At 37.5% G+C, this 21,929-nt stretch overlaps 1 protein-coding gene across 1 annotated transcript in view; it reads left to right on the top strand.

The window, feature by feature from the left end:
• Positions 1-334: 334 nt before the first annotated feature.
• TMTC4 (transmembrane O-mannosyltransferase targeting cadherins 4) overlaps positions 335-21,929 on the top strand; it is a 52,987-nt gene continuing 31,392 nt past the window's right edge. The window contains exons 1-4 of the mRNA XM_057366173.1: positions 335-565; positions 5,103-5,218; positions 7,231-7,447; positions 11,414-11,501. Coding sequence (XP_057222156.1) covers positions 335-565; positions 5,103-5,218; positions 7,231-7,447; positions 11,414-11,501 — 652 coding nt within the window. The remainder of the gene's footprint in view (positions 566-5,102; positions 5,219-7,230; positions 7,448-11,413; positions 11,502-21,929) is intronic.

The following is a 21,929-nucleotide window of genomic DNA, read 5'->3' on the forward strand; positions in this document are numbered from 1 at the left end:
AATTCTCCATGGTCTCCCTGATGCCTCTGTTTGTATTACTTCAAATATGAAACAGAAAAMCAGTAATTTTCTCTAGGTTTTAGAATTCGCCTGTGCTAAAGTTTTACCTTGGCATCTAAGAATTTCTTGTATTTATCTCTGTGTTCCAACCATGAGAAATTCTGCCTTTACTTCCCCATTTGCAGTATAAAATTGTGTTTAGATCTGTTCCAGTAACTATGAAAGGCACTGAGAGAAATAATGTAAGGTTGTATGAAACTTCATCTCCTCTCCCAACCCAGCTTTCCTTTTTAAACTCTCTTTTAGTGAATAAGTGCTGTAATCATGCATTTGTATGCATTTCTTCCAGATTTTCAACCAACATAATGCTGAAGATCCCAGCTTGGAACAAGCACCTCACAGAATGGCACAAATGGAACCTAATCTGGAGCATGATGTATCATGGTTCCTTCTTCCATCACACTGGGCTAAAATGGTTGTGGCGTTAATTTCCTTCCTCTGTTTTGCCAACAGCTATGATGGAGATTTTGTCTTTGATGATTCTGAAGCCATCATCAATAATAAGGTTTGTCTCTCTTCTTTTCCTCATGCTCTTTGGCATAAATGGTCATAGGAAAAGAAATMATGCAACAGTTGATCTAAATAGGCCCAGAAGTTTCAGCCTTGTAAAGAGCTTCCTTTGGGAATGACCTTTCTTTTTAAAATTCATTTTTTCAGTTTATTTTATTGGGTCTTTTTAAAAGTAAGCCTGATTTAAGGGTACTGTACATCAAGACCGCCAATAGGTCTAATTTTATGCTCATTTCTAAGTCAGTGAGAGTGTACAGTAAACTGTTCTGATACCCATGGATATTAATAGGAGACTTTGTTCATTATCTTCTTAGGGTCACAGATTAATAGGACCAGTGAATAAACAGTCTKGTTGCAGGTGCATAATGCATTACTAAACTATTGTAGGGTGCAGGGGGTCTCCATGTGTACTTAACACCTAAAAATGTTACAGGAGCAAGCAAAACTCCCTTTCCCTATGATCCTTCCCCACTTGAAGTCCTGTGACAGCAGTATGTTTTTGAAATAGAGGCAGAGTATTCTTGTGTTCCACTTTAAAACCACTGACCATACATGCAATGAACAGACCTTGAAAAGCTTAGAAATTAAGATGTGACTCAAATCTCTAGCTGAAATTCTTTTGACTTTAAGGAGTGGAGTGTCTTCAATTGCTGAGGCACTTCATAGGATCACATGTAGCAGTGAGTGAGCCTGTGCCTGTGGATGGGTATTGGTGTTACAGCTTTTATGCTGTTCTGGAAGGTACTTGTTAAACRTTTAGAAAGAGAAGCACAGGATAAAAATAATCCCATTCATCTGTTGGTTCTGTTTTYCTGAAGCCAAGGGGTTACAAAGAGGATAATCTGGAGACTAAAACTGAACACAATTCACTTTTTTTTTCCTTGCACAAGATTTAGGGGCAACTTATCACAATGTGCCTTTTAGAATCATGCAGAGTTACTGTTTCCTTAGACAAATTTCTGTTATGCATGTGTAAGTCATCATACCTTCGGTTACAAATGTATTGGGGGAGAATGCATCTGTCAACGTGRAAATAAATCCCAAAGCTTTCAAGGGAATACTGTAGACAAATTAAGGACCTATAGCATTGTTGTTTCAAGTTTTTTTTTTAAGTAATGTTGTATTTTAGATTGCACAGCTCCTGGCCATGTTTAATTCTGTGAAGTTTTATTTGGTACCTGTTTATATTTTAATTTCCTGGAAGAATGAATGTTGAAACATTCAAAAGACTGATGTTGAAACCAGGCAGATTGTTTTACTAATGAGTGATTTCCACACTTGTAATCTCTCCATTTCTTTCAGTCTTTTTTCTAAAAATGTTTCAATTTATCTGTGCAACCCAACAATTTGCCCCAGGATTCTAGATGTTGGCAATGCTGAGAGATTCAACCAACTGCTCTAAGTAAATTAATTCATATGCAGTCTGTATGTTCAAAAACTGGGAGGCTGATTCTATTTTTCATATCAAAATCCTCTATTATTCCCTAGAAATTAAATGAGGATTTTGTGACAATGTCATTTTAATACAAGGGTCATATTGATATATGGAAATTCAAAATCCACAAGAAAAATGCAGAGACAATGAGTTTACCAGTTGAATGGGGAGAGAGATTATCTAGCAGTGGCACAGTTTATTAAACAAAACATAGCATATTTTATTCCTATTTAATAGGAAAGACAGCAGTTGAAGTAATTKTTTAGATTTGCTCAGCTTTGCTACACTGGTATTTTCTTGGGTACCAYACAGTACCCTTTTTGTTAATTTACTAGCTGCCGTCATCCCAATCTTTCATTTCTTTTATTTTTTTTTTARCAAAAGATACAYATTTAGTTGACCCCATGCCTCTTGTATCATGGAACATTCCATTATTAGATTTTATTGTAGTTAAAGGCTGTTTTCCAGATGCTTTCTTATCATTTTAAGCAGCATTTCAACAGTGACTTTTGTCATTATTTATTTACTAGCTGGCAAGACAAACAGTTGGATTAAGCAGAGCTTCAGACACAATATGTCATTTCCATAAGCTTTTATTTAGAAAAACTGACCTTTCTTCAAATATTGAGCTCTCCTGTCTGTAAGCTGCTGCTAATCAAATATTTAGAGATTCTTTGATAGCTRGTTTTGGTTTTTAAAGAGAAATCATATGTGGCTTTGAAACAGCTGTGTCTCATGGAGCAAACTGTTCCTATTTTAGGGTAGGTTCACTAAGTAGGAAAATTAATGAAAGAAACTTTCTCACAGAACTCAGATACAAGAGCAAGATACGCCATGGAAGATTTTTAGGTCATATGGAAGTGTAATCTAATCACTAAGTAATTCCATGCATTCAGCTTTCCCTGCATTCTTCCGATGGAAGACAAAAGAGGGCTGATTATAGCGGAAYGGGAAATCAAGCCTAGTACATCTCAAATACATTTCCCATCTCAAGTTATTGAAGACCATCTGTGATGTGGAAGACATACTTCTCTTTTTCAGTACTAAAATTTATAAAAGTATGTCTTTCACAGACCTTRTGTACATAAGGARCAGTGCTGCTGGTTGGAAAAACAGTSTGAGGGCCACACCACCCTGTGACAACTGTCCCCTGCAGACTACACAGACTTCAGTAGRTGTTGGTGTACATCCCTGTGCCTGMTTGCCCCTGSAAAAGCTGGCTGTATTGATTTAGTGAGCTGCTGGTTGAGTGTGTTCCTGCTCTGATAGTCAAATTTTGACCTTTAGGGTTTGTGCATAACAGTGAGGAATGGAACAGGAATTTAGGTGCCTGAGGCTAAAATTGCAGACCTGGGAGACGAAAGAAATTTCTCGCTATTACTTGGCAGTAGAAATGTCTGTGAGAGTGTGAAGAAATTCTTCACCTTGATAATTCTTAAGCTCAAATAAGATCCCCTGTGAGTCTTGATTTCTTAAGAATTTCCCTGAGAGTGCYTTAATTGACAGCTGCAGACTAGGACTTTTCAGACTGCAGTTTTAGACCTGCTCTCTTTTCTGTGTATTGATTAGGAACCTATTAGAGAATGCTTCAGTTCATTTGACAGTGTGCTMGGAATTTTAGCCTATTTCCCCTTCCTAATTTTTTTTTTAATTAGTTGTCTAATAGTGGCCAAGTTTGATCAAGCGATAGAAAAAAAATCTCAGATTTTTAAAGAGAGAAACAAGAAAAATGAGTTATTTTAAGTCAGTTGCRTAGCAGCTGATCATCAGGGTCCAGCAATTTGGCTGTAATTTGGGAGTGTCTTCAGGCCAAAAATACTAGCTAAGGATGAAATGGAAGGTACTGGACAGTTCAGGAAGTGCTCAAGATACTACAGAAGCAAGTGAGGTGGTAGCAGCATTGGAGAGGAACTGGAATTAGTAGGAAATTGCAATGTAGGAATCTTGTAAGTAGATAGAGTTGTRGGAATAATAAGACAGGGGCATTGGGCTTTCTAAGACCTTTCCTGGGGTTAGCAAGCCAGTTTGTCTGCTCACTTGTGTTTGCATTGTCATGTCAACCTCCCTTGGCTTATTGGTCTCAAATAATTTCAGGACAGAAGGTGGGGCTAGACTAACTTGCTGATTGCAGATGTCATACTAACCAATACAGTTTTGTTCTTAGGTTCTGTCTCAAGTGTCTTTAACCTGCATGTACCTCACTGTAGYATAAATTGGTATTTAATTGCGCCAGGGAGGCAGAAGAGGGGCAGGTTTGTGTTAGTTTGACTTTCCAAGCTTGTCCTCATGGAAAACAGTGGCAGATGCTACCAAGATCCTTATTTTTCCTCTCCAAAGTGTATGCTTTCCATTTAATAACCTTTCCATTTCCATTCTTTGGATTCTTTCATTATCACCATGGCTTTGAAATAAAAGGAAAGAGCAAGCAAGCAAGACTTTTTCTTTGCAGTTTTTTTTTTTTTAATAAGCCCCTCTTGCACCCCAAATTAAAATAATTCATTACCTTTCTGTCTTAATCTTTTCGAGCAGTAAATAGAGATGTTGATTCTTGATTTTGTGTATTAAGAGTTAAAAAAAACTCAACTATTTTGTGTGTGAAGCAAGGCTTCAAAAAGAGCTATTTGTTCTTTCTTACCTTTAGTCTCCTTGATTTCATGCTTKCATTAATAGTTATGCTACTGACATTGGTGGAAAAAATGGCTATTTTGCWGCAATTTGTAGCTGGCCTTCTTCACAAGTTAACCTATACCTAAAATCAAAGGCTTTTTAGAAAATTKTAAGGTAAGGMGGTTTATGTGTTTTATATCTCAGCTATTGACCAGGTTATTAAACAATGTGGATGTGCCTAGCTCTAAATTTCATGCAGTTATTTCTAGTCACAGAATCCAAGATCACGGCCTTTACAATGACAGGGATTCAAGGTGTGACCTTCATTGCAAACTTGGGTACTTTGGGTCAAATGTTGGTAGTGAGACAACAAAATTCCTGCTATGTCCATGTTGATGTGAACTCCTGTTAGTTAGAACTTATTTGTGTTTTAGTTGCTTTGAACAAAGGAAAAATATTTWAAATCTGGTAATTTATTGTTTCCTTTTAGGACCTCAGGGCAGAAACCCCGCTTGGTGACCTGTGGTATCATGACTTTTGGGGTAGCAAACTCAGCAGCAATACCAGTCATAAATCATATCGACCGCTAACTGTCCTAACGTTCAGGTGAGACTTGTATTTTGGCTCGAGGTCTGAATATTTTTTAACCTATATTGACTCAATTGAATTTAGGGAGGAGGCAACAGAAAAGGAGAGAAACTGTAGCTGGAGGGTAATTGGATACCTTTCCTGGATATGATTTTTGAGTTCACTGCCTTAATCTCAAATTGAGTTTTAATTTTCCAGTGGTTTCTTTCCCAAAATGTAYATTATTTTGACATTCTGTATTTCTRTCTACTTTTCAGAGATTTCACCTTAATGCTCTTCTGTACCTGGTGCTAGGGGCAGTGTGGTTTAGTATGTCACATCATCAAAGAACTGGGAGGTGTATGTTGCCTTCACTTAGCCATGCTGCCACTTACACTGCTATTGTAGTTTTTGTTCTCTGCTTTCCTGCTGACCTGGCAAATGGTTTATTTTATAAATAGCATGAAGATACCGTGTCCTTTTTCCATCAGCTTGCTGGATAGTCTTCCCACCTCTTCCCYCCAGTATTCTAAGTGTTTGAGTCTGAAAATGTTAGTAAAATATCTGCCTCTATATATATAGCTTGCTTGTTTTATCAAATAATTGAATGTTTAAGAAGATTACTATTATAAATGCTTMGCTCACAATTTTTGCACGAAGATCTGTGCAAACAGTAAACCATGTAGAAATTGGGCAGTGTAATGCAAAGAATCTTTGAGGACTCAGTCTTAACTTCATYTTCCCCATGTAACTCAGTGGTGTTTAGGGAGATTTGGTGGTCATTCTGCAGCTGTCTGTTCAAAGCCAAGGACTAGGTATATGCAGAAGTATTTCCACTCTTAGTCCTCACAATCAAGCAAAAACTTTGGCTCTTTAGCATAGTGTCAGTGTTGTAAGTACCTAGTACTGTGGGTTTGTCTGTGGACTTCATTTTCCTCAAGAAAAATATGCAACTGAATAGAACATGTCAGAATCCTGAACCTATTAAAGCTTTCAGTACATTACACAGCACATGCTTTCATTTTTTTTCAAGGTCTCTGTGGTATATTCCATCTCTAATAACATTCTGGTTTGTTTAAAGAGTGAACTGGGATGCAATCATTACTATATCTGAAAATATAGATGAGCCTGTGGAGATGGTCCATAAAATGCTGTTTTCACAAGTAAGAAATGGGTTTCCTTGATTTCCCTAAGCTCCAACTTTTATGTGTACCATATTTATAATAGGTTAAGTTTTTAAATAGATTTCATTTATACAAGATGCAAATTTACCAAATGAACTATTTAAAATCTCCTATTCAAACTAACTTCCTGTGTATCTTACCTACTGATAAAAGTATATAGATAATATTAAGATATTTCCTCCTTTTCTTCTCAGCATCCGTTTTACTGCAGCGTTCTTATCTTGAATAGGAGTTTAGTCTGAATTTTCTCTTACACTTCCTACTCATTCTAATACTTGTGTGAAATGTCTCTCTAACCAGTCTCACGAATCAGTTACTAAGATGTGCTTCTGACTGCTTTCTGGATGGATACTGATGGTTTCTACATTGTCAGTCCAAATGCTAGGACCTCTTTCARATAGTATGTCAGTGGAAATCATCGTCACAGTACATATTGGTTTCCTCACTGTGTGGATTTAATTAACATAATTCCATCGAGTTGGCTGCACTTAAACCCAGGAGTATTCCCCAGTCTGCTGGGTAGTTTATCCCCAGGACATTCCTGTGTTGCAACACTGAAGTTACATTGTTGACCAAAACCCAGTTCTAAGTACTTGCAGGTATCATTAACAAAAGGTATGTCTTGGGGGGATAGATATTGTATCCATCTGATAAGCCATKTTAATTCTTTGTTATAAAGACTGGGACATTGTTTCTACATGTTTGTGGTGGCCGAATGGAACACCATGTGCACTGGAATGTGTCACCTTTGTCTTGGTGTGCATACGTCTGATACAGTCTTGCTATGGGGTTGTTTAGTTTTTCTATCCATGTATTTCTAGCCATTGTTGTAATTCCTAGCCCTTATTTTTTTTTGTTTCTGTATAGAATTAATTACCTTTTTGCTGGAGGCTTCTACCCAGTTGGTTTCCATGTCATCAATATAATACTGCATTGTACCATCTCCGTGTTGATGGTTGATGTGTTCTCCATATTATTGGGTGGACTGCAATTCAGTAACAAAGGAAGACGGATAAACCTGGCTCCAAAGTCCTCTCTTCTTGCTGCTTTGCTCTTTGCTGTACATCCAGTGCACACMGAGTGTGTAAGTACTGAATAATTATCTCCACAGAGTTTTGTTTTAGGAGTTCTTGACCACCTTGACAAATTAATTCTGGCATAGCCTTATGGTCTACACATTGCTTTTATATATTCTTAGCRCTTCTCTTGGCACATGTCTTAATAGAACAATCAAATATTATGGTTAGTACTTCCAAGGCTTGTAATTCCACCAAGCTAGACCTTTTTAAGGAAGATAAATCATTTAAGTACAATAATGAAAGGAGGATAGCACTACAGTACTGAGTTTCCCTAATTACTTTTCATTTCCATTTGCATTGATAAGCAAAAGAGAGAGAAAATTGGAGTAAAGGCACTATATGAACTTTGTATGTTACTGTTAGAATACTGAATCCAGTTCTGCATCCATTCTGCAAGGACAASAGTAGGAAAAATGGAGAGTGCTCAGAAGAGTCATGAAAGTGATTAAAGAACTGGAAATCATCCTGTTTCATGAGAGATCAAACTCCATGGGTTTATATTTTTAATACGAAGAAGATTAAAGGAATTTTTTCTAAACACAGTCTGTAATTATGTACATGGGKAACACAAATTTAACAGTAATGGGCACTTTAGTAGTGCAGGCAAAAGCAGACATGTAACGATGCAGAATAGAAACGTGGCATATGTACAGCAATTAGTTGAAATATCTGACCAAAATTTAAAGTCCTTGTGTTGAAATCTGGTGAAGAGAAAATGGTGTTCTTAAAAAGCTCTTTAGGACTTTWAGTTAAGAAAATCTCATGGCCTTGTGCCAGCAGGATTGCTGGATGTGGTCACTGATTTCTTGATCTTGTGATAATGAATAAATGAAATATAAAATTATCACAATGTGGAAATATTTAAATTTGTTTTTTTGTTAGAGTTTGGAAGGTCTGAGCTACAGAAAGGTATTAAAAGGTCTGAGCTACAGAAAAAGTACTAGCTTTAATGTTGATTTTGTCCTAGCAATGAACAGTGAATCCTCAGTGCACCTTATTCTACATACATGGCACTGATTTTTCATTTGTTCACAATATGCCATGGTTTTGGCTTCTTGCATTTGCTTCGCACAGAGCTGAGGGGGGAAAACGTTATTGAAAGCTGTGCTCTCAGCTGACTGGAGACCTTGCACATATTGAAGGCCTAAAGTTGGTGCAAAGTTATGCATTGGTAATTTGGCACCTTTTCTGGCAGTGTGGCTAAAATATCTTGACAGTCATTCTCTCGTGTTTGCTCGCCTGCACAATAACTTCTTTGTGAGAAGTGCACTGTGTYAGAAGGGCCCCTCATATTTGTTCTGCAAAACCAGTTTTAGATGTCAGAGTAAAGTAAAACAAGTCTTCAGTGCTTTTGATGTTCTGACATGTAAAGGGAAATCTCGCTGGAGTCCTAGCTATTGACTCCTTTATCAATACCCATAAGTTTATTCTTCATTCCATTTGTCTCTAAAAATACATTTAAATCAGCATGAAAATATGAATAAGCTCTTTGTCATGTYGGATAAATTACAGGTGATGTGGTCTGCTCACATGTTTGAAGTTTGAAGACTTGCTTATGCTTCAGGCAAATGTTGGAAAAGGAGGGAGAAAAAGTAGCATGCTTATATATCAGGTCTCTTCTAAGATCCAGGAATGAACAAAAGCCTCTAATCATTTACATGGTGAATAATAAATCTTGCTGCAAGTGAAGCAGTCATTATATTGCTACAGTTCTAGGATGAGTCTGTGTCTGGCAGCATCTCTTAAAAAGCATTCCTCACGATTTTAAACCTGTGAGTTTTAAGTATCATGACATCCTGCTTTTGAAATGAGATGGCATATTTTGACATWAAATTGTGAAGAATCTGTCTGTTTGCTGCTTTGGGTTTTGGTATATACAGCAAAACAAACTGTCATGTAAAACAGATCTTGAAAGGTATAATGCTTGCAGTACCTAYGTAAGGAAAACACTGTAATTTTTCTGCCTACAGGTAAACACWCTTGTGCTGTAGTTCTCTGATCCAAAAAAGGCCTATTCTTTGTAACACTTCAATGATGAAGTGCTAAATGARTCATGGACATAAGTATGAATCAAATACTAAATTAAAACTGGTTTGGTTTTCTTCCTTTGTTTGCCTTGTTACCACAATCTGTCTGCCTTACCTTGCATTCTAGGTAACAATGTGCTGCTGGAGTCATCTGAGGCCATGTGCATTACTAGCCCCTYTATCTCTTCATTGTAACAAGTGGACATTTATATTTGAAATTGTGTCAGCTCACCTTAACTTTTATCTCATTAGCGAGAGCGGCTCCTGAAGCAGAATGACACTTCATTATTTTCACCTTTCAAAGCACTCCACAGCTRTTGAGTTAATTCTCGTAATTCCTTTGTATGATAGAAAAAGAAGCAGAGAASTTAGGTGCACAGCTTTAGATAAATCAAGGAGTTCTTCTGAACTGAATTTAGGAGTCCAACAGTTTCTTCTTTTATGCTGCTCAAGTGAAGCTGRGGGTAAAAGTGAAAGAGAGTCTCTGCAGTGAAATCAGTCATACTCTCATGCCTATACACTTCTGTTTCTCTGATGTTATTTAGAAATAGTTGCTCCATCATGTTACCCTGACACAAAAAATGCCCTTTTCCTTTTTGCTTTCCTCTTTCTGTTTCATGCAAAATGGGATAACTGGTATACTGTACAAGAACTGAAGTTTCTGCTTTTGTCCCTGAAATATGATCACAAAAAGTGAATATAAAAAGAAAACCTGTTGCTGCTCTGCYCTGCTTCTGTACATGTCCTGAAAACATGGAACTCAGCACTCCAGGAAGCAGAGCTAGACTGACAAATAGGGGGTATTTCCACAATCCTTGCTCTGGAAATATGTTCTAATGAAGTTCCAGCATCAAGGCCTATACAGTCCCCTGCCAGCTCCATGTTATGACTTTCACAAAACGTTTGTGGTGTATCCTGACGCTTGTGTAATTGAGAATTAAAGATCCAAAAATGTCTTGCTCTATCTCAGCAAGTTATTGTTTGGGGCTTGAACCAAAGCTTGCAGATAGCCCTGAGATTGCACTTGATTTAAATAGCTTGGCACAGTTCTGGAGCACAGAGTCCCAGGATGGGCTTCTTTTGCATTAGTACAGCTTCTGTTCAAGAGGCAGTTGGAGTTAGTTCTAATGCAATGCAATCAATTAATATAACACAAAAAACTGCCAGAGGGGTTAGTTTGGTTTTTTTTTTTTTTTTCCTTTTTTCCCCTAAATCTCTAAGCTGGAAGCTATTTGTCCATTCTGAGTGTTCAGATTGCAATTTGAAGGCTGGCTTGTCTTCTGAAAGTGAACAGTCTTGATTTGTGTTTCAGCAGAGCTGCCAATTTAGTTGTGGTTCAGGATGTTTGGCTTCAAAGCCATGTAATGGCTTCAAATTGAAAGAGAGTAGATTTAGATTAGATGCTAGGAGGAAATTCTTTACTGTGCAGCTGGTGAGGCTCTGGCACAGGTTGCCCAGAGAAGTCGTAGCTGCCCCGACCCTGGAAGAATTCAAGTCCAGGTTGGATGGAGCTCTGAGAAACCTGGTCTAGTGAAAGATGGGRGTTGGAACRAGATGTTATTTAAGRTTACTTACAACCCAAACTCTTTTATATTTTCATGTTTTCCAAGTGTTCTACTGAAATGCAATCTGATCCAAAAAACAGATGGAATTGTGTAGAGTCTAAATTTTATTCAGTGAAGTCCTCCTCCATTTCTTTAAAAAAATCTCATAAACTAGAATTTTCATAAACCAATTTATGTAGTTGATACTAAGCAATWCCTAATAAAAATTAGGATGCATCTTAAAAAACTGCATATAACTAATACAGTGAACCAAGTTAATGAAAAAAATGTGATGCAGTTACATTCTGTTATATATTTCGCTTTGTATGACTACCTTTACTTCAGGTTTTCTAAGAATAATAATCTGATAATTTGAAACTTTTTTCTTTATCTTTTTAAGGTTGCTGGGATTGTTGGCAGAGCAGACCTACTGTGTGCCCTGTTCTTCTTGTTGTCATTCCTTGGCTACTGTAAAGCATTTCGAGAAAGTAAGCATTCTGTTTGCCCCTTTAATTCCTATTGTGTTTATTTCCAGCATTTGTACATTTCAGTGAAGTATAGCAAAATTTAATATGTCAGATTGATTTGTTTACCTTCATAAAATATATTTTTTAAGAAAACCCTGCTTTTGCAGTTATTTATTGTTAGAAATTCTGGAAAGGTTGCTGTCCCTAATTCCTGTTAAACACTGAATTTACTTTAAGAAAAGCCCATTTTATGATAGGCTTATTTGCTAAATGTTTTATTGTTTRGAAGAGTAATGAAGTATTTTAATAAGTATTTTAGAAAGAAGTGAAACCTAGAAATGTATATTCTTAAATATTTTACTACTCTTTGTGCCATTATGTTGGGATATCTTAAATRGGAGTCAACTTTCAGAACCTTACTTGTATTTTTAATGAATTGTAAAGAATTATTCATATGACTAAGCCTTCCAAATTCCTGCAATATGCAAGTGCTGGCATATAATGCTGAATACAGTGTTACTTGCAGAGTTTTTGTATGACAGCTGTGTTTAACATGAACATTTCCTTTGTAGATGTTTTTTCAAGTGAGCTTTTAGATGTCTTGTATTATTTGATCCGAATGMAGGTTGGCAGTTCAAATACAGTTGTGGAGAGATTATCTTGGGGCTCTGTTAAATAAGCACACAAGAATGCATGAGTTCAGGACTATGCAGGATATGCAGTGTGGTGTCTGACAGGAAATACAGGAATCATTTGGTGAACCCATAAGGAGCTGTGTTGTGAAGATCTTGTCTGTCATTCAGTAGGCATGGCCTGTAATGATTAACCAGAGCTGGCAGTGTGTTTCAGAGRTATCTGAACTAACTCTGTGTGATCTGGCTTAACAGCATGGTTATGGCATCACAGAGACCTCAGTGTGGGCTGAGGGGAGTCAGWCAGTCCCAGTCTCCAGCAAGCTCTAGGATGCTGTGAGCAGCTCCTGCTGGTTCAGTTTAGACTGTTTGGAACTACTGTGGATATTTCTACTCCTGATAAGAGTAGAAATCTTTATCATTTCAAATGATACTTAGGATGCTTCCCATTCACTTYGGGTATATTTTTCATCCCTTTGAGCAGGTTTAGTTTCTTTCAACTGAGCTAATAATTTCTTAATGAAAATTGGCCTTGGGTTCTTGATTGTTAATTTATTCTTTTCTCACCTGTTTTATTGGATATGATTGTGCTTATGATGTTTCTTTTATCAGTGGTAGACYAAAATAGACAAAATATTGCCTATGTGTTTTCCAGTGTGTCAGGTAGACAGGTAGACCTATATGGCAGGGGTGATAATCTTTGCTTGAAGAACTTGAACCAAATTCTTAGGATCATTGGAGACAATTATATAGGATTCTAAATTATTTTGTTATGGAGAAATGATTCAGGATGTGTATTCTGGTTAAGGAAACTCTTCAGCTTATGAAGGCCAGTTTGATAGCTTTTAGAAATCAGTGTCAATGTAATGGTATTCTTGGACTGAAATTTGTGTCATTGGTACAGAAAAAGGAAAATGTTGCAAAGAATGATACTAAGCAGCATTTAACGTATTTTTCTTTGATATTACATCATAATAAGGGAGCAGATGTGTCTTTTAAGCAATTTTGTAAGGAAACWTACAGTCTGTCAGCATTATCTTTCAGATCTGTTTTCAATGTTTGCTATCACCTTCACTGCCTTGCTTTTCCCTCAGTAACTTCTTGAAGAAATTTAGACTTTCTTTGTACACAGTAATTTGTATCCAAGTTATATACTTGATTCTTTAACCTTCATTGCTGCAGAGGCACACTACTGACTCATCCACCAGACACTCCAGACCTTTTTCTGCAGAGCTGCTGCCCAGCCCTTAATTGTTGCGTGGTACTGTGTCTGATTTCCATGAGGCCCATTCCTCCAGCTTGCCACAGTCCCTCCAAACAGCAGTCCTGTTCACCATTGTACCCATGTATCCTCTAGCTGAACCCCAGGCAGTTTTACTTGCTGCCCTTATCATAATTTTTTCCTTTGTGGAGGGGAGGTTGGTCTAGCCTACAGCTGTTTGAACATGAGTGCTTGTGTAGGAAAGGGGAGCATCTGTGTTGGAAAGGGCAGMTACAAAGAGAATGGAGGATYTCTCTTCACAAGGAGCTRYATGAGGAAGACAAGGGGCAAGGGGTGCAGTTGMACTGGGAAGGGTTTGATCTTGATATAAGAAAAAATTTCTCACACCAACAACAATCGATCACTGCAGCCTCTCCAAAGATGCGGCAGAGTTCCCATGACTGGAGGTTTTCGAGATGCATTTGGACAGGGTGCTAGTTGATCTCATTTAGGCTCCCATTCCCACAAAAGATTGGACCATGTSATCTCYRGAAGYCCCTTCCAAACTGAGCTGTGATTCTTTTTATGAAAGGCTTTAGGGAAAGGTAACTAAATGTGGGTAAGTGGCTRTGGTGGAGTATGATTCTTCAGTGGGTTTGTAAAGTAAATAAAAAGTTTTACCCTTGAATGCCTCCATTTTGTTGGTATGAATTTCCTTCTATTGTAATCAATTCTTCTAGCTACTCTAAATAACAGGTTAAATAAGGAGTAAAGGACTTTTATCTGACCTTAGCTGAGTTTTATTCTGCTTTCTGAGCAAGTCAATCCCAAATGTGAGCCAGTCTCACTCTGAATATAAGAACCTTAATTTAAAAATATGCACTAAAATTTTAAAAGCAGACTGACAATGTCTCCTAAGCAGCAAAGAAAAAGTACCTTTTCTTCTCTTAGAGTGTTTTCTTTCTGTTGTCAAATCCACAAGATCGAGAATGTCTGTGATACCACCAATGCATGTTGGTAGTTCTAGAGCAAGTTAAGGGTTGTTATTACATTGTTTTCTAGGTCAGACCAAGAAGGTAATTTATCTTTATGAAATAGTCTTTGTTAGTGAGAGAGGGAAAGAACAACCAAAAACCCCTCTGTGTATCAGGTTTATGTTCCTTATCAAATAGAGATGCTTTATGGTGAGCCTACACAAAAGTGGATTTTACCAGTTTATTCCAACATCCTATTTCCTTTTGTCCTGCTGGGTTTTTGTATATTAAAGGCAAGCATGGCCCTAAATTCTAGGTCAACTGCATGTGTCTTTGTTCCTGGATTTGGCTGTCATGTTTACATAGAGCTTAGCTCACCAATTTTTTACAAGGAGTAGGAGAATTATCAGAGGTTGATTTTTTTGTTTGGTTGTTTTTTGTTTTGGTTTGGTTTTTTGTTTTTTTTGTTAGCAATAGATGCATGGTAGTATGACTTGGAGTATTTAAAAGAGTGTATAAGTCTTAGGACTGTAGGATTTGTGGACTGCATTTGTATTGTCTTTTGAATATGGTTGCCAAAACATGTTTGATGCCAGTTTGTTTTTATTTCATGAACTTGAAGTGGCATCAGAGTAAAACAAACATTGAAAAGCCTGAGTTGATGCTACTGATATGGTTGGGTCAGTAGCATATATTGTTTGGCTACCAGCAGCATCCTAATGCTATTATCAGACAGACTACCTAAATCTGTAATATAAAGAACCTGACTATTCTTGCAGCAAGGTAATGTGAAATTTGTGTATGGCTGAGTTAAAAAAATCTGTTTATGTTTCACTAGTATAGACATAGTTAATGAATTGTCATTCCTTGAAGAAAATGGGTCAAAAGTCATGTGTGATGGATTGGTTAGTGCTTATTTTCACTTGAGAAAATGAATGTAAGGATTTATAATTTTCTTTTTTGTGTGTGTGGGAGTAGGAACTCATAAAATGTTTGAGTTGAGGAGGATTTGGAAGTACTGTGGGGAAAGTGTATGCAATAGTGAAAACAGTCAGGAGATCAGAAAAATATCAGTGTCAGGCTGGGAAACTTCCAAAGGAAAATAGTGGGTTTTGTAAAGCTGAAGATATACTGCAGCTTGTTTGCCTGATCTGTTGGTGGTTTCAGTGGATTTTTGGGTAGACAGTTTCTTTTAGCCAGAATCTSTAGCTTTTTATTTTTTTTTAAGTATAAGCATTTAACGCACAATGTGGGCTATAATTATGTCTTACTGAAGTTCTACAATTCTGTTACTTTTTCCCAGTATACCATTTTTGAAGTTAGCATCTCTGAAAGGATAACATTTATAATTGCAAGGAACTAATCTGTTGTTCTCATTCTGTCCTGCTGTTTTAAACACAACTGTGGGGACAAATCCACTGCATAGGCTTTGGAGACAGCAAGAGCTGACAACTGTTTAGGTATGTTCTGAAGGGAATTGTGGGTTATTAACTTTGTTGAATTTTAATGCAGCTTCTCTGGGAATTCCTAAGGCAATTTAAAACTGCTGTAGTATTCATTTTTGCCTTCCTTTGTCTTCAGTTTTGACAGTGATCCAGTTGCATGTATTTGCCATCTGCATTGGCGATCTCTGAGTAGCGTAAAATGAGGAGTTCACGACTTGGTCCATGTGAATAATATTGGTCTGGATATTAAACAGGGGATCAACTCTTTACTCATATGCTATGACATCTAAAAATACTTTGTTCTGGTTCTGTGTTTCTGTTTTGTTATGTTCTGTGTAGTTGTCCATTAATCATCTACTAGTTCATTGCTAATTTAATAAAGCGAATTTTGCGAATATTGGCGGTTTGCATTATGGAAATTTTCCTACAGATTGGAAATATTTAAGTCTCCTGTGTGAAAAAGATCATTGTTAAGATGTGGGTAATTTGTTAGCTATTTTGCAATTATCAACAAGTTTTTGCTGTTGTTAAACATGTGGGCCCTGATTTTTCAACTGTGTGCCCTACTGTTCATATTTGAACACATTGGGAGGGAATAGTGGAAAACCTAGCAATTTTATGATTTTAGCTAGCTGAGGAAAAACAATGACCTTTTTTTTGGTAGAACTTTTTCTTCTTGCAATTCAGGAGATAGATGCTTCCTTCAATGTACCCTCTATGTAATGAGTTTGAGAGGGCTGKATATGTTTAGGAATGGCATTCCTACAGTTGTTTCATTATTAGGTGAAACACTGAGCTGAGTTGCAGTAGGATGTTGACATTTGGAGACAAACAAGGAGATCCTGGGCTTAATTTATTTCTAACACTGGATTCTTATGTAATCATTAAGACAAGGCACATTAATCATTAATGGAATAGAAGAGTATTTGTGATCTATTTCAGTTAAAAAATGAAAACTTCATGCCAGATTTCAGCATAACTTACTTTGCTTCAACCTTCAGAGGAGTAGGTGCTTTCACAGAATTGATTGCTGTGTTTCACCTGAAGATGGTGACTTCCTAAACTGCTCCAAGCTGTCACCTGGCTGACCCTAAGTTTCTCAGCTTGGTTTGGAGGAAATGCTGAATGCCAGAGTGCCTGAATTGGTAATAATGGCTTTGGATATTGTTAGTTTGGCTTTACAATAAAACTAAGCTTGGTAGTTTAAATTAAGTGTTTTCTTCATATCCTTGATTTCTAAGGAGTTTGTTTTCATTGAACTGTGGATTTAGAAAACTTAAAAATGAGGTCTCTTGAAATAGGATTAGTGTCTAGGAAGACAGAGTTGAAATGCATCGTCAATGTGTTGCTTGTAAATTTAGAATCAGTCAATTCTACACTGTGAAACACTTTGTATATGCATCCTCACTCTAGAAATGCTTACACTCAAGTCTAGCAGTCTAAATGGAGGAGCTCTCATGGCTTGTTTATGGTTTACATGAGTATTTTATTGAATCTCCTCAACTTTGAGACTTCATGTACTCCTAAGGAGGGACCATCTGAGCAACGCTTTTTGGGTTTGTGTAGAAATACTATATTTTTCCAGCTTCAGAAAAAATAAGCAAGTACTCTATTTCTTTGGCATGCTTACAGTTTTGTCCATCTGTTAGAGTGGCAAAATGCCCACTCACAATATGGTRTACCAKTTTCAAYCAGGCACAGGTGCCARTGAAARATCAGTTTCATTTTCTCACACAAGWTTTTTCTGGTGGGAAGCAGCGCCATATTAGAGGAATATGTTATATCAGTTGTTAGACTGATTACTGCTGTTGTCATGGGTGTATCTCATAATAAGCACTTATGCAGTGCTTTAYATTTTCAAATCACTATTTAAAATAAAAAAATTGAGGGCATTGCTGAAGAATGTCTTTTGCCAGCATTGTTTACTGAGATTTCTGCAGTTGAGGCAGGGGGTGGTGGGGATAGAGGAATCTTGTGCACGTTGACCCAGGAACAAGCACAAAATAAAATGTTTCTTAATTGAAATTCTTTCTCTTTGAAGTTTAATCACTGATGAATTTTGATAATATTATAATTCTCTGTATAACTGTTGATTTKTTGAGGCTGCAAAAGAAAACAAAGGATCAGAGATTATGATTTGCAGGAGGAGATCTTGATTACAGAATYACAGAATGGTTGGAGGGGCCTTGAGGTCACCTGAGCTGACCTGCCCATACAGGGTCACCAATTGTCCCTGAGGCTTTACCGCAGGGTTTTGCAGTTTTCCTCATTAAACCATATGAGGTTCCTGCCAGACCTTTTCTCCAGCCCAGGCGAGATCCTTCTGGATGGCAGCACAACCCTCTGGTGTATCAGCCACTCCTCCCATCTTGGTGCCATCAACAATGTGCCCAGGGTGCCCCCTGCCCCAGCRTTCAAGYCATTAATGAAGATGTTGAATAGGACGTGACCCAGTATTGACCCCTGCATACACTGGCCTTCAATGAGACTTTGTGCCACTKGTCACCACCCTCTGGACAAGCCATTCAGATAGTTTTCAGTCCACCTCACTGTCTGCACATCCAGCCTRTTCATCAACAGCTTCTCTATGAGGATCTTATGGGACACTGTGTCAAAGGCCTTACTGAAGTCGAGGTGTTTGATGCTCATTTTTTGTGTCCTTCATTATTTCTCTWTTGCTGGCTGTTTTTATCATCTTTGGGAGCCCATGCTTAAGCTTCGTTTTACTTGGCAAGCTGAGACATTTCTTGCATCTGAGACTTGGGATGTTCACAAGAAGACAAACGTTTTTCTGCASAACACTGAGYRTKTGCCTACTGAATGGCTTAAATTATCTTTTATTTGACTGGACCATTTCTCCARGCCAGGTTGGATGGAGCTCTGGGCAGCCTGGTCTAGTGGAAGGCGTCCCTGACTGTGGCAGGGGATTTGGAATTAGACAACCCATAATATCCCTTCCAACTCAAGCTCTTATGTGATTTCATGGTTTTTCCAGTTTGTCAATGGAATTCTGCCTTCTCCTTTGTATGCCTCCTGGCTATTGCAGCCTGGCAGCACTTCTGGTCTTGATAAGCCTATTTCTTATTCCATCATCCAAATGGAATAAGGACAAAGGAAGAAYCCAACACAGAATGTTATCTTTTTTTCTCAGCACGCTAGTATCTTACTGTGGTTTCCCAGCTGTTATTTGTACCAATTCCATAGCAACTTCATGCAGCCCGTATTTTTTTGTGGCATATTTCACACTGTTTCCAGTGGTATTCTCATGCTTTTGTGAAAGCAGGGTATAGGATTTTTACAGATTTTCTTTCATCAGGAAGACTGTTTTTTTTCTGTCCAAGTCAAAACTTATGCTTAGTTTTATATAAATTACTAAAATATTTGGCAAACAATTTTTTCATATTTTTTATGTTTCATAGTGTCACTTAGAAAATATTTTGTACAAGTGGAGCTTTTTGGTTTTGGTAATTTTTTGGCGAGTCAGCTTAGCTTTGTATCTTTAGTCTATCCTTTCATATTTTCGTTCCTTTTCAAAAGTAAGCATGTAGGCATTGTTTTATTTCAGGCTCCTGGATTCTCATGTATTTTTCATGATTTTTCTGAAATAACAGTTGAGGTTACTCTGGGTTGTATAGGACCTGTTGAAGTGATTATAACCAGTCATAATTTAAAACAAATTATCTTCTCTGTGAATTCTGTGTCTTGTAGTTCACTATTTTTGCTTTTGTTCTTGCTCCCTTTCTGCTGATGCTGTACTTGCCATCTGATTGCAGCTGACCTTTTAGCGAAAAAAAAAGAAAGTCACACAACACTTCTGTTTTCTTGGCATTGTCCATTTCCCAATGAGTATTGGAATAACTCCTTCCTCACTACTCTTCTTACAGTACATCTATGGAATTGTGGGAGTTTGTTCTTTACATACATTCCCTTTTCTCATTTTGTGATGTGACCTTTCTGTGTTTGTTTTTCTATATGAATGTGCTGCTATTACACTTGTCCTTGATGATTTGACCTAGTTCCCTTTTTCCTATTACACTTACATTTTGAATCACCAAAGCATTTGTGAATTGCCAGCTGGTCTCTTACTATACATACTTCCCACTAGCTTCTGTGTTAAGATAATTTGTATTTGTGTACTGAATACTGCTYCTCTGAGAACTGCTTAATTGTCCTGACTCGTTTCCACAAGAATTTGAGTCTTAGAAGAAGAAATCTCTCAATAGAAGGAAGTTCTATAAGCACTTCCATAAGCACAGTGAAGTCCATTGGCTGTCTTCACTGTTTTCCTTTTTACAATTATTAAGGATGATTGATTGTCATTTTGTGAACATGGACAATTACTTTGCCTTCTGTCCTTGCATTCTCTGTGCTGGTTTATTTCTACATTAAAAAAAAAAAAATAAAAACAAAGCTGTTTTTCAAAACTGGCAGAACATTCTGTTGTACTGCAAAGTCTGCAAAGTTGAATAGCTCCTTGAAGGGATGTGTTTAGACAAAATTCTTTCTGTCTTAGCAATACTCCTAGAACAAATATTGAAGCTCTTTCCTCCATGAGTTGCAACCCTCAGTTGTTCTGTATAATTGATGTGGGCTGGAATTTACCCACTGAATTTTATTTTTTCTACTTCCAATGTCTCTTTAGTCACTATGTATTTTTTGTTTCCTAGCTTTGTTTTAGCATTATTCAGATGTGTATGACTTCTTTCCTAAAAGAAGGCTTTGTTTTATCTTTATAACATCGCCACCTCTAATGTTTAGTCTTACCTCACCTCTGGAGACATAATTTAGAATGGAGGAAGAAGGATCAAATGCCTTCTGTGTATTGCAAAGATAAATCTTGAACATCTTAGTATTCACACTGCTGAAGCATTAGAAGTCTTAGGTAAGAAAGGAGTGTTAGAAATAACCTCAAACCTGTCTCCACATATTTTTATGAAATTTTCTGCTCTCTGCCACAAAAGAAGTAGCCTGGTTCAAAATGAAAGAGGAGGCCAATGTCAGCAGATTCTTTTCGCACTCGTGGTTATGGTTTGTATGTGACCCCAACACCATCTGAGGCTGTGTATTGGTTTCCYTGTGTAATCAGTGCAGTTACTGCTCTGAAGGGTGTTCAACTGCATCTAATTAGGTACCTAAATCCCTAAAGGTGTCCTCTTTTCCTGACCAGTTATAAAGGAAGCCTAGTGTACTAGCTCAGGTGTAGGTACCTGCTTGTGGTGAAATTAATCTTAATCCTGCCATTTACCCTTTTCATAGATTGTTTCTGCAGTTCTCTTTATGCACTGTGGGTCAAACCTGCATTCGTAGTAGAGAAGAGCTGCTCTAGAGATCAGGGAACGTAGGAAAGGGATTCAGTCAATGAATGTAGAGTTCAACTTTGTCTTTTCACATGCCAAGTCAAAGATTGATTCTTGTGGTGCCTGTARAGCCCATGTTACTTGAATCGAGAAACTGCCTCTGCATGAGCAGTGCTTCCCTCTGTTGCTTGCAACTATGGAGTAGAGGTTGTGCCAGATATGTTTTTATGTGAAGTACCTGTGTATTCTGTGTGTGATAGTACCTTGGCTGAAGAGGGATTTATTGTTATATTCATCTCAGATATGCCTGCCTGTAGTACCCAGCACCAGCTACTTGGTGCAGTCTTTAAAGATTTTATCTTTGAGTAAAATCTGTAGCTGCTCTTGATCTTTTAACCCCAGAGTTCCTCACCCTGCTGTAAAACTGCTTCCTGAGTGTGAGGACCAACTGCTTCTGCTCAGATGCTGACATTTTTGAGCTCCATGGCATTCTATTGCAGTGATAATAAAATGATAGGAGGTACTTGCTAAATGCAGCAGCCCTGGAGAAGCAGCTCATTGTGCCTTTGTAGACCAGACTGCAGTTAAAACAGTTTRTGTGTGTGGCACTTCATGAGTAGCAATTGTAAAGAATTTCTTCTTCTTGTGGTAGCTTGGTGGACGGTGGCCAGTAATGACAGAGCTCTAGCTAAGGATGATAAATGTCTCTAAATATTGGGAATTAACCTTTGCAGATGATGAATTGTGAAAACTATGTGAAGCTTCTGCCATTCTAATTAATCTGGCTAAAACATCTAGCAAGTAGGGAGATTGCTAATGTCTCCAAGAACAAAAAATGACTGCCATAAAGGGACAAATGCCAGCATATTGCAGGAGGTGCTCTATGCTTTTGAAGTCTGT

This window comes from Malurus melanocephalus, unplaced genomic scaffold (genome assembly GCF_030028575.1).
Source record: "Malurus melanocephalus ecotype Western Australia unplaced genomic scaffold, MMel_1.1 scaffold_61, whole genome shotgun sequence".
Classification (NCBI taxonomy): domain Eukaryota; kingdom Metazoa; phylum Chordata; class Aves; order Passeriformes; family Maluridae; genus Malurus; species Malurus melanocephalus.